At 40.3% G+C, this 13,041-nt stretch overlaps 2 protein-coding genes, 1 long non-coding RNA gene and 1 other non-coding gene across 4 annotated transcripts in view; all 4 read left to right on the top strand.

The window, feature by feature from the left end:
* Positions 1 to 3,490, top strand: part of LOC135170648 (uncharacterized) — a 39,522-nt gene extending 36,032 nt beyond the window's left edge. Inside the window, exons 7-8 of the long non-coding RNA XR_010300409.1 lie at positions 674 to 1,108; positions 2,628 to 3,490. This is a non-coding gene — a long non-coding RNA (uncharacterized LOC135170648). The remainder of the gene's footprint in view (positions 1 to 673; positions 1,109 to 2,627) is intronic.
* A 3,508-nt stretch (positions 3,491 to 6,998) lies between these two features.
* LOC135159874 (U6 spliceosomal RNA) lies at positions 6,999 to 7,105 on the top strand. Its single transcript, XR_010298468.1, has one exon. It is a non-coding gene; the product is annotated as a U6 spliceosomal RNA (small nuclear RNA).
* A 595-nt stretch (positions 7,106 to 7,700) lies between these two features.
* On the top strand, positions 7,701 to 11,609 carry LOC135170250 (acidic mammalian chitinase-like). Its single transcript, XM_064135915.1, has 5 exons — positions 7,701 to 8,097; positions 8,211 to 8,277; positions 8,349 to 8,977; positions 9,806 to 10,098; positions 10,178 to 11,609. Exons 2-5 carry the CDS (start codon positions 8,211 to 8,213, stop codon positions 10,320 to 10,322), a joined length of 1,134 nt encoding a protein of 377 aa, XP_063991985.1. The 5' UTR covers positions 7,701 to 8,097; the 3' UTR covers positions 10,323 to 11,609.
* LOC135170247 (acidic mammalian chitinase-like) lies at positions 10,742 to 13,041 on the top strand. The gene is made up of 5 exons (XM_064135899.1): positions 10,742 to 10,883; positions 11,543 to 11,609; positions 11,682 to 12,307; positions 12,388 to 12,680; positions 12,753 to 13,041. Exons 1-5 carry the CDS (start codon positions 10,881 to 10,883, stop codon positions 12,895 to 12,897), a joined length of 1,134 nt encoding a protein of 377 aa, XP_063991969.1. The 5' UTR covers positions 10,742 to 10,880; the 3' UTR covers positions 12,898 to 13,041.

Here is a 13,041-nt window from a genome sequence, read left to right as displayed (position 1 = left end):
TAATCGTACGGAAACCAAAATTGCGAAGTCTGCTCGCATTTAATTGGGTTATATTCTATGGGAATTAATTAGTGAGAGGGGATTAAGGGGGGGAGGTGCCTTTACAGTGAATAAAATGTTCATTAAAATGATAGAGTCCAATCAAATCAATAAATAAAACCGAAGATAACAGAATGACGGACAAAGAACAATCACGCTACGGTAGTTATTCCCCATTAATATTCATAAACACGAGGTGGAAAATGCTTTCATTGGCATTGTTAACGACATTCGATAAACAGAAGTGTCTGTAAAATACCATTTTACGGATATCATGATTTAAACAATAGAAAATTGTCAATATTTACAGTTTCCCAACATCCTAATTAAAATTTCTCCACTTTTATCAGATCACTTTCAGGACTGGATCGATATTATGAATATAATATTGATTGCAAATTCCAAATAAAGTTCATTAACTATTGACTATTAACAACAATTAAAATTTTATCGCACTAAGTCCCACTCCTAACAATTCATTAATAGTCCATCAAATTTCTTTTTTTTCTCACAGCCTATCCTCTGTACCATCTAAAATCCTCGACATATCTAGCTTGACAGTATTTAATAAACATTTTTGTTAGTTTTAACAAGTCAGGCCCAAGGTTGAACCAACACAATTTTTTTATTTCAGATCCCTTCGATTGATTTCCGCTGTCCAGCTGAGAACCTCGACTTTAAATGGTTATTAATCGGTTAAATCGCATCATTCTACCCGCTCCAGTCGGTGCTGAGGAACGAGCCAGGGCTGGCCCATGGCTCACCGTCTTGGCCAGACACTAGGCCCACCATGGGCCAGCACTGGCCGGTTTCTCCTGCCCAGGGAATCCCACCCGGCCGCGGTCGGTTTTTGAACGCGAAACTTTTCGCATGTGCGGCAACGGACTTATCCACTTCCCCAAGCCGCCGGGCTAGGGCCAACACTACGAAGTGAGTCACTTTAATTGCACAACAGGAACGTCCTAACAACCGAAATAACAGTATTTCAAGATTTTCCCAAGTCTCCCCTGATGAAGAGAAAAGGGAGTGCTTTCACAGTTGACGAGAGTGATAACTTGCAATGGCGAAGGTACGTGGGTCGGATAAGAGAGAGAGAGAGAGAGGGGCGAGGGAGGGGGAGAAATGAGGGTACGACCCCGACGATCGATTGTTACTCTCCTTGAGCCACCCCCGTAAGTCGGTACGAAATGTATATATCCTGGCCTCTCCTCAGAGTCATGCTATCACCGAATTGGAAAAAGCCAATTTCAGTTGAGATTCCTCTATCACGGATTCCATTGTGGTAGCCATTCAATCTTCCACGTAACGGTCGTATCCGAAATTCCTTTCCCCCGGTGGGAGGATGTACTTTAGAAATAAAAATCACGGGATCGTGAAATACAAGGGAGAGATTACGAGAGAATTCGTTGAATTTTTTTTTGGAAATTCGGAGGTACGCGGATGACGAGAGCGTTGCGTCGGGAGGGGACCCCAACGGTCGATGTGAGGCCATAAATATTCGCCATCTTGGGGACTACTCGTTGGAGATACTTCCATACCTGGGGGCTCCGGCAGTAACAGGGGCATTTGGTCTCGGCTGAATTCTTTTCATTTCCTCCCTTTTGAGAAGAGAAAATTTTCAAATGTTTTTCAAAGTTTCGATTCAACTGAGCTTTCAGTTTTTAGTTTGAAGAAGAGAGAAGAATCGGGTGTATGCGGGTTTTGGTTTTATGAAGATGTCCAGATGGTCTTCCCCACGATTTTTTCTTTTTTCTATCTTTTATTTGCATTATCAAGATTTCCTGGGGGAAAATGATATTTTGTAGGGGAAAAAGGGAATAAAAATAATAACTACTATTATGTGATAAAAATGATAGAAATATAATATATCTCGTACAATAAAAAAAATTGTAGCTTTACAAGTGTTGGAATCAGCATAAAAGGGGTAAATCGATTTTTATTTATTTCTTTCAATTTTCAACTGAATCGAAGGCTTCACGAGACTTCATTTCTATGTCAGGAAACGCCTTCAATTCTTCTTTTATCCCTTCATGTATGAGCTCCCTGTTGGGTAGCAACCCTAGTCTGAATGGGCTGCCCCCTCCGAAATTGAATATTTCCGAACCTACGGATCATAATTGAATGAATCCCGCAACATTTTCCGACGATCACTCAAAGTTTTATCGCGGAACGCCATCAAACAATTGTTTCTAAAATTTCTAGTACAATTACCAGCAAGAATCGCAATCCCTCAGTTTGTAAAAAACTCGAATGATGTTAAAATCAAATATCTCAGGAATTTTCCGTGAAATTTTTGGCGCCGTCTGAAAAACTTTCACAGAAGTTTGGGAAAAATTCCCATTTATTTCAATAACATTTACCGTGCCAATACTGGCATTTTTCTGGCCACGATTTGAGCTCCTTTTTCCGTGCTGGCACGACAATTTTAATATTGTTTATGCGAGACATTGTTTTTTAATAAAATACGTACAAATCTCTTGTGCCCTTTCCACATTTTTTCTGATATTTTTTATTCTCATTATATCGAAATTTATTTTGAAAAAATGATGTGTGTCAGTGAGAAATGAGCAAAAATCGTTCTTTTTCAGGGTTATTTTTCATCAGAATGGTTGATATAGATTCCGAGTACATCCCACACGCTAAAAAACTAACTAACGCTTGAGAAGTGTGGGAATCTGCATGAAGCAGACAGTAAAAAACCAAAAAAGCCTGTGCAGTGGAGCATAAACGAGCGCATGACGTCATGCATCGCGGAAATGTGACAATTTAGTGGCTCATCAGGGCCGAGTAATTCGATCCACGAGAGAACACATCCGAGTGAATTTTCTGGTAAAGAGTGGGCTCTTCAATTAATTACAATTTTAATGATGTTGGGGAATCGGTAACGATTAATGAAGTCAACGATTTATTCTGCATGATTTGTTGAAGAGTCACGATACACACAGTGGCTGTACGGTTCATCTGGCTCACGTGACCAACAGCATCGATCATTCCTCTACACCGCCTATCTGATGCTTTATCGCGTCATCCTGCCCTCTCCATCATTAACATGCCGATTCACGACTCCTGTCAATGCCAGTTATCTAATTACATCATTTCAAAAACCAAAACAGATGTTGTAATGATGTAATGGTGGATTTGTGAGGGTCAGGTGAATTCAGTAGCTGATTTTTGGATGGAAGTGATACGAGTATTCGATGTTGAAGAGCAAGTGCACCGATAAAAACAGTTTTTTGAAGTACAGGTCTTCTTGGATGGAGAAATTTACGGTTCACATGTGAATAAGGGAGTAATATCTCTCATTGGGAGGGAGAAAATTTTCATTAAGAAATTTATTTGTATTTGAAATGGAATTTATTGAATAAATTGGAGTTGGATCGATTTATTGACGTTTTCTTGTCTGAAATTTGGAGTTAGTAAAGACAAAAGCACTTGACTAGGGTCGACAAGTTACCTCCACTGTTATAAACAATTGCTCCTCATATTGCTGATGATTAGTACAATTATAATAATTTTGATTTTGGTAAGTAAAAATAAATGAAATGCAATTCCCTAAGAATGTAATTTCCTAGGAACTTAATTTCATTTCCATGAAAGATAGAACATCAAAAAATATATTCTGAGGCACATAGTTAAACCCACAGCGTCGACCCCCCCCCCCCCCAAATTGAAAAATCATTTTAAAATTTGGGATGGAATCTTCCTCTCATGATAACAACGATTATGGTATTGAAGATGGGTCAAATCACATCAGTAGGTGGACAAAACAATTTATTGTACAATTGAAAATTGCTCTATTCTTACTAATGGGATAGTGGCCGATTTTAACATAATTATAATTCAAATTTTGCCAAAAAAAAGTACCGACATTCCTAAAAAAAAATTTTTTCCAAAAACTTGTCTCTCTGTTGAAGATTACGGCCACCGAAATGGCACTCAGGATTCAATAATGACCTAGAAAAAAGTCAAAGCCGAAATTTAGTTGCTAGACCGTTTTTTTTTTGGTCGATCCAAAGGCTAGACCAGGAATGCGGGCGGAGTAAGTCCTTGATTGGGTCTCTCAGCCGGTTTGCCCTTGGCACATGGGTGGCCAATACCCAATATCGACTTACTCGTGATTCTCCCGACAATTTTCAGACGTCACACTAAACCCCCAAATTGACTCAACAATTCATGACCCGTTGAATACCAAAAAATACCGCGGCCATTGCTGTCCCGCCATCGTCTGGTTCACCCGTAAAACGAACCTAAAAGGCTATAAGATTGTGTTAAGCTTAAGCCCGTGAAAATTATTGGAGCATAATTCTGCTGGAATTGGATTGAGATACATTGCTACGAGAACAGAAAACGCGCTTTAATCCGCGCATGCTCAGTGACATTCGGTATGTCTCGTTTAATTTCGAGGGGATTTACGTTTTCCCAAGCGTACCATCTAGATAAATGCAGTAAATGCAATAACGATAATGTCCAAAATTTGCACTGACAAAATAATCTACAAAGAGGAATTTGATATAAAAGTTCCAGTTCGAGCGCTGGAAAAACTCAAATTCCCTCGGTCGTGGAGAAATCGGATGTTGTTAAAAGAATATATCCCAGGGATTTTTGGTAAAATATCTGGCGCTGTCTGGAAAAGTCTCATGGAAGTTAGGGAAAAATTAACATTTACCTCAATAAAATTTTTCACTGAAATTTTTTCCTGGATATCACTCTGCGCATCTTTTCCCCTGCGGGTACGAGAATTTTTTGTCAATTTCTCTGTGTGTGCGAATAAGATAATTGAGCCAACGGGTGAATAACCGGCGGAATTAACATCGCAATCGAAATGAAGTTCAATGCATTTATGACTCCGCCTATTTAGGGATAATAATTTTTGTAAAGTGTTGAACTGGGCATATAATTAATTTTATAATTACATTTCAAGCCTATTAAACTTAACACCACAAATAACCGCGTCCGGATGAGTTTAATCAAATAAATTAAATAGTACTTGAAAAATTAATTGCCTTGAAAAATATCTAGTGTTTCTATTCCACCGGAAGAACATTTTAAAAAATATTGTAGTCCAATTAAAATTGATTTCGTCTCAGAAAAAAATTGTTTATTTGTCTTCTCATTAAAAAATCAATTAATTGACAATGGACACTGGATAAACTCTCTATGTGAAGCTAAGGTCATACAAGAAGAAAAGTTTCGGTTGGACTATGGATTTTATTACTCCTTCTTCAGTCTCCAGCCTGAAAATCTCCATTTTCTAGTACGATCTAATCTACTTGTGCCCCTAAATACTGTTCCCAGTTGTTGCAGATCGATCGGCGTCGGCCCCCATTTTCCCCTCCCCAAAAATACCCGAAACTCCCCCGAAAACTCGCTAATGGCGCTGCTATCCCTACACATGATTATGCGAAAAATGGAAGAGCCCGAAAAATCATGGAGAAACAACCCCATTCCCTCCTTCCACATCAGGACTAATTTTCTCCGCATCAACTGCACCAAAAATTTCACTAATTCTACGACTTACCGGCAAAAGTTGCTTTAGCGCTTCCTCGGTCAATCATTCCACACGCGAATATTTCAAAAATTATCTTTCCAAAACAACTGAAAACTACCAAAAAACTACTGAAACAACTCCCTGAAGATACTGGAGACAAATTGCAAACGAAAACGTGCTCTCAGGGTATTTGCAAAAAAAAAAAAAACGTACCGCATCACTGCATGAAAAGTAGGACGGTTCTAGTTGAGCAGAGATGACGGGGACGAGGTGTAGAGTACACTCCCTGGGTATATCGGTGCCGGGGATTTGTGCGCCCATTGCCCGCGCATCTCAGAGTCTGCGTGCGGAGGGGGTTGATGCCGGTCTGGGGCGTCGCCATTCCATTGAATTAAAAAAAAAATGATTGGTAGGTGGGCTGGAGATAATAGTGACGGAGAATCCCTTTGCAAAATGAGTATAAGATGCAAAAATTTATAATATCACTGATATATTTATTCCGCTGGGGTCTCAGTTCCATGGAAACAACGAATTCGTTGACATGGAAACGCGTCTGAACTTGACGACGACGATTCACCGACTGCCTTGGTGAATCGGCTCTCGGTCAGAAACTCGCTGGTGTACGGAATAGCCATTAACATAAATTATCATTGTCGACGGTTACAGCACACCAACACATCATTGAGGAAAACATCGATGGGGATAGTGTGGTTGTTATTTGCCGTTTAACGGAAGAACTGGATGTTGGAATTTCTGGAGTGAATTGAGGGTAGGACCCGAGGCTATTCTAACGATGGGTCTTCCGTTGGTCATAAATCGAATTGACGGGGACCGCTGCCGGGGCTGTCTACGTTTGCAATGATTTTTTTTTGTGGTACCTGGGAATGTTCAGGAACATCTGCTTGGTATTGTTGAAACTGAAATATTTTTGGAAAGTGAATAGTCGTTGGAAATCGGTTGATATCGGTGGAGACTTTTTGCGGTGAACCACCTTTTGTATTTCTTCAAAATTTCATTTCCAAAATTATTTACAGAAGTTTATTTTATTTTTATTCAGATAAATATTGGGGGCAGATAGTTATTGATCGCTATTCAGGCGACGCTGATCGGAATAATTTAATAGACTTGATGGATAAAAAATTATGGTGATATGCAAATCTAACGATAATGCGGGAAAAACTTGAACTTGTGGAGAGTATCATCTGTGTGAGCCGGTCACTATTCTGTGAATGGTAAGTTATCGATAGTTGTTACTACCGACTGTTGGTGACTGTTAACAGCTGATGATGACAAGGGAAGTGTGAATTAACATAGCGATCCCTAGGACAGAGGGCAGGTCAGCCATTAGTACTTTCGGTGTCGGTAGATGGCGTCGAGTCGTTGTTTTTGAATTCCCGCCAAAAAAATTTCTCGTATGCAGTTTAGAATGGGCATGATTAGTATATATAGTTGGGCTTGGCATATCGATGTTGTACTTGCTTCGGCAGTACATATACTAAAATTGGAACGATACAGAGAAGATTAGCATGGCCCCTGCGCAAGGATGACACGCAAAATCGTGAAGCGTTCCACATTTTTTTGAAAGTATTCACTCTATTTATTGGAGCCTCATTGATTATTTCGTTACTCACAGTTCTACATGAAATCTGTAATCCAAAAAACTCAATGTGCTCATGTGCAATCTGCAAAGACAATGAAAAAAAGTATATTTTATAAAAAAATTATATCGTTTTATATTTTTCCGGAATTTCTACAAAAAAAATGAGAAATCTGTAGGAATTGTACTTTCATAACTTTAAATATCTCGCACTTGAATTTTTATAAAATATTTGTCTCCTTGTAAATATGAAACTTGAAAAAAATGAAATTGATAAACTACTGTCACCAATTCGAGTGATTGATACGTGGTTTGTATTTTCCGGGTGGATTCTTCCGTCATTCATACTGACCTCATGTCACCAACACAAACTTCGACAGATTTAATTTCTTCTAACGTTGTCTAACGTATTATCCTATCACATGAACCCGGAAAACTCTTACTGCGTATATTCATCGTTGAATTCTTAAATTATTTTTATCTGTCGGTCTGCTTCATTGCAATATCTCATCAGTCGTAGTCATCATCGACGTAAACGAAGAAAAGCCCCACTGCTCGACAGATACAATTGTAAGTTCTCCGAGGAAGTGCTACACGAAGAGAAACTTTCAAAAAGAATTAAAAATTAAAAGTGAAAATAGGATTCGGTAAAAATGACGGAACAGTTACAAATTGTTTCACTGCACATTCTATACTTTTTCTTGAAGGTTCCGGACTTTTTCCTTAAAGTTCACTGAAAAAGGCAGAACTGTTCCGTCATTTTTGCCGAATATTGTTTTGACTGGCAGATTACCGAACAGACACGTAATTTTTAAAGAGTTTTCCTTTCCGTGAATTAAATAAATTCCACGCAGTCGGAAATATTTTCATCTCGATCCAGGAAATAACTACATTTGAGGTCTCAGTTTTTTTTATTTTATAGCATCAGATTGAACGGAAAAAGTGACAAAGTGTTTTACGAATCTTGGATGACGTATGAAACTGAATCTTATGTTGCTTATATAGTATTAATTAGTCCTGTCGCTGCAATTATGAGGTCTTATCCCCCAACGTCGCGTAATCTCTCCGAACGCATTTTCTTTCCAGATGCGATTATTAATTTTTCTATTCGCTCTTTGCCCCTTCGCATGGGCTGCGAACACGACGTCCGGGGGTACGTAAAACCCATCAATTCCCTCATTATCTAGAACCCATGGAATTACAAAAAAAATCTGAAAATTGCAGGGAAAATTGTCTGCTACTTCGCCAGTTGGTCCCACAAGCGAAAGGGGAATGGCAGCTTCACCGTTAGTGACATTGATGCCTCCATTTGCAGCCACTTCATCTGGAGTTTCGCTACGATCCAGGAAAATGAAATCGCAGTTCCCAACAGGAACGGCAGCAATGGAATTCGCGAATTCGTAGCTCTGCGATCACGGAATCCTCGCGCGAAGTTCCTGGTCGCGGTTGGCGGAGCGAAGAACAGCAAAGGTCCCAAATATTCCAACATGGTGTCCTCTCCACGATCACGGGGTGAGTTCATCAACAGTAGTGTGGATTTCCTGAAGCAGTACAACCTCGACGGTCTCGATATGGACTGGGAATATCCCACATTTCATGGTGGCGTTCCGTCCGACCGTGAAAATTTTGTTCTACTTCTGAAGGAGTTGAAGGAACGGTTTAATCAGGAAGGCGGCTATCTACTTACTGCCGCCCTTGCGCCGAACCAGCGAGTGGCAGCAAAAGCTTACGACATTCCTGGAATCAGTCAACATGTTGACTTCATCAACCTCATGACATATAATTTCTATGGGGCTTGGAAAACGCACACCGGACATCCTGCGAGACTCCAGGGCAGCGGAGAGATCTCAGTCGTAAGCATCACTTCCATTTTTTAAAGGATTTTCTTCAAGTCCTGACCTAGGAATTCCGTCATCTGCGAATTTGTTAGATGGATTACAAGTTGATGACATGAAGTACTTTGAAAGTTCTAATGAACGGTGCGTTCTAATGGTACGGTTCAATCATTGATTCTAAGGGCGACGAAGATGAGCTTCATAATTTGATTGAGTAAAGGTTTCCATTTATCGTATTTCCGATGGCTTCATTTGCGCTGGTAATGTATTAACTTACAATGGATTGTTTAGGGTAGACGATGCCATAAAGTTATCCTCACCTTGTCATTTTTTATGAATATAATAATTACTCAGGGTTCCATAGTGTGACCTCGCCAGTTCTGACAATTTCGTGTACAGTTTCTAAAGCTTTTCATCTTTTGAGAACGAGGAGACCATAAATAGTCAGTGACCTTGGACATTTAATTTTTATTAGTTGTTAAACTATTTTATCTCTTCCTGTTGGAACTTGATGACATTCTGGACGACCCTGGTCATTATCTCAATTTCAGAATTTTTTTAATAAGTCTTCACGAATCTTACGTTCCAAACAAGATTCATTAACTATTAACGAACCGTCAACATCAATGCGATCAAATGCATCTTTGTCAATAATCAACTCCTCCAATAATATTCGTTGATTATTAATACATGTCCATTTAGTGGGACCGAATAGGCTCTAACTTACCAGAAAATTCTCTTCGATATTTTCTCTCAGTGTACGTAAATAATAATAATGTAATGAAAATTGTAATTTTCATGTACCAGAACAAGTGTCGATTTCTTCAACGATTCCATTTATTGCAGGATTCGTCTGTAAAGTACTGGTTAGATGGGGGCACCCCAAAGGAAAAATTGGTAATTGGTGTACCAACATATGGGAAATCATGGACCCTCTCGGATCCAAATAATCACGATGTTGGTGCACCCACGTCTGGTGTCGGCCAACCGGGTCCATACACCCAAACACCAGGTACTCTTGCCTACAACGAATTCTGTGAACAGATAAATGCAGGTCAATGGACTGTCGAATTCGACCAACAAGCAAAGGCCCCGTATGCATACAAAGGGGATCAATGGATTGGCTACGAGAATATTCAGTGAGTGATATACATATATTTGTCCAATCACGTGACTGCTCTTTGCGGTCATTATTGATTCATTATTTTACGATCGCAGATCAGCGAAAGACAAAGCTAATTTCATCCGGAATTCGGAACTCGGCGGCGCTATGATCTGGACTATCGACTTCGATGATTTTCGAGGCAGATGCGGAGAAAAATACGGCATTTTGAGAGGTCTTAATGACGTCCTTCGGAATTAACTGATGAATGAGGAAAATGTAAACAAAGTAGAGGAAAAATAGGGAGTTAAGAAAATAGAGCGCGTGAAGACTCGCACGGTTATGATTACGAATTGCAGGTATTGCCGAGACGGTTTATTTTCCGTGTTGGCCTTTCCGCTTAGTCATAGTGATTGTATATCATCGCTGAAGAGTTTAAATGCCCTAAGTGATGTAGATAGCTTTCCATCTAGAGCATTTTGTATAATACCCGGAAAACTCCGCAATGGTCACTGGGAAAGAATAACTGAATGGACAAACTGTACTTATAACTGCGTTGAATGGAGACGATTTTTCCTTCGATTCCACAATCTTATCGATTGCGGTTACGTGTGACGTGTGTGTAGGAGGTGCACTCCTGGTGAATATAATCACCGGTTCTCTAGGTGACGCTGACATTTTCCGTGGGCTGTGTGAAAGTGTAAGCGGTCCAAGTGCCTGAAGTTTTGATATTTTACCGTACGACAGTTACTATCATTTCTTGGTTGAAAGAGTTTGATTACTTTAAGCTGAAATAAACGAATTTTAACACATCAGAATATGGTGAGTCTCCATGAGTGATTTGTAATATCCAACAGATATTCTGAATTATAGGGAGTAATCAATATAAAATAAGTCGATCAGTTGTTCCAGATTTGTTCAACAACCGATTCGGGAAATGCGATTTATTTTCATCTGTTTTTTGCTCTTTTTGTGTTATATCGACTCAATATGATCCTAGAAGTGCGAAAATGAAATGGTTTCACGCGCGATAGGCATTCGCTTCGTGTTTTACTTATGAAACGGACTTCATAAAGCTCGCGAACGTGTCCCCCAACCGTCGAATCAATTTACATGACACCCCTCATAATATCATTATGATATATGTAAACTATTGGATTGTAGACAGGGATGTGCTAAATAATATGAAACGATTTGGCTATAAATTTTAATTCTTTATTATCGCACGCAGAAGGTATATCTTTCGCCTGTGATGTCTCCAGAGCAACTCATCCTTAGTGACCAAAGTATTCACGCATTGGACCCATTTCATAAAAGGCCCTTGTTCACTCATTTCTTTCTTTTCCGGCTCTAGTTCTGTTTATTAAAACTATGGGCTAAATCCAGCTATGGGCAGACGGTTAATTTTAGTTCACACATACCAAGCACTTTCGATATAAAAAAAATGGTGAATATTCTCTGATCATGAATGTCAATTCCAGATGCGACCGCCATTTTTTCTATTGTCCCTTGGTCTCTTAGCCTTGACTTCAATGGCTGCATCCGACAGTAAGTAAAATCCTGATTATCTCATACCCCTGAACATCTGAGAACAGATGACAAACCCTTTTGCAATTCCAGAAAAAATTGTCTGCTACTTTGCCAGTTGGTCGCACTACCGGTCAGGAAACGGCAGATTCACCACTGCCGACATCGACGCCTCCATCTGCACCCATTTCATCTGGACTTTTGCTACACTAGAAGGAAATAGAATCGTGGTTCCTAATGCTGATGATACCAACGGAATCCGTGAGTTCGCAGCTCTGCGTTCGCGGAATTCTGGAGCGAAGGTGCTCGTGGCTGTTGGTGGTGGTGAAGACAGTCAAGGGCCCAAATACTCCAACATGGTGTCCTCCTCGCAATCACGTGGTGAATTCGTAAACAGTGCTGTGGATCTCCTGAGGCAGTACGGCCTCGACGGTCTGGACATGGATTGGGAATATCCATCGCTCAATGGTGGCATTCCATCCGATCGCGAAAATTTTGTTGCTCTTCTGCGGGAGTTGAGGGAGCGATTCAATCAGGAAGGTTATCTACTCACAGCCGCGGTCAATGCTGGGGAGTGGGCAGCAAGACAAGCTTATGATATCCCGGGAATCAGTCAACATCTGGACTTCATCAATCTCATGACTTATGATTTTCATGGATCTTGGGAGCATCAAACTGGACATCATGCTGGACTCCATGGCAATGGGGACATCTCAGTCGTGAGTATCATTTGGATGTTCTGATGAATAAAATAACTCCTGGGTCGACGTTCCGGTCTTGATGATAACATCCGTTGCAGGAGTCTTGCGTCAAATACTGGTTGGACAACGGCAGCCCAAAGGAAAAACTGGTGGTTGGTATACCCACGTATGGCAAGTCCTGGACCCTCGCAGATCCAAATAATCATGGGGTTGGTGCTCCCGCGTCTGGCGTTGGTCAACCGGGACCATATACCCAAGCACCCGGTACTCTTGCCTACAACGAACTCTGCGAACAGATCAACGCAGGACAATGGACTGTGGAATTCGACGAAGGAGCGTACGTTCCGTATGCATTCAAGGGGGACCAATGGGTTGGCTACGAGAATGTCCAGTAAGTGACACTTCTGAGGTAGTTGGATTTGTCTGCTTGGTTTATAGCTGATTTATTGTTTTATGATTGTAGGTCAGCGAAGGGTAAGGCTGGCTTCATCCGGGATTGGGGACTTGGCGGAGCGATGGTCTGGACTATCGACTTTGATGATTTTAGGGGCAGCTGTGGGGAGAAATACGGAATTTTGAAGGGACTCAATGAAGTTCTTCGGAATTAACGGTTGGAAAATAAGGTATGGGTTTATATCAGTCGGTTTAGGGTGTGGATCGAGCGATAGTTTAATTATGCATTTATTATATTGTGTTGGGCGGAAGGATGTTTATGTAAAATAGTTAATAAAATAAAATTTATTCACTTTCTA

The sequence above is a fragment of the Diachasmimorpha longicaudata genome, chromosome 2 (assembly GCF_034640455.1).
Source record: "Diachasmimorpha longicaudata isolate KC_UGA_2023 chromosome 2, iyDiaLong2, whole genome shotgun sequence".
Lineage (NCBI taxonomy): Eukaryota > Metazoa > Arthropoda > Insecta > Hymenoptera > Braconidae > Diachasmimorpha > Diachasmimorpha longicaudata.
Note: the sequence above shows the minus strand (reverse complement) of the source record. Positions and strands in the feature narration are given on the sequence as shown.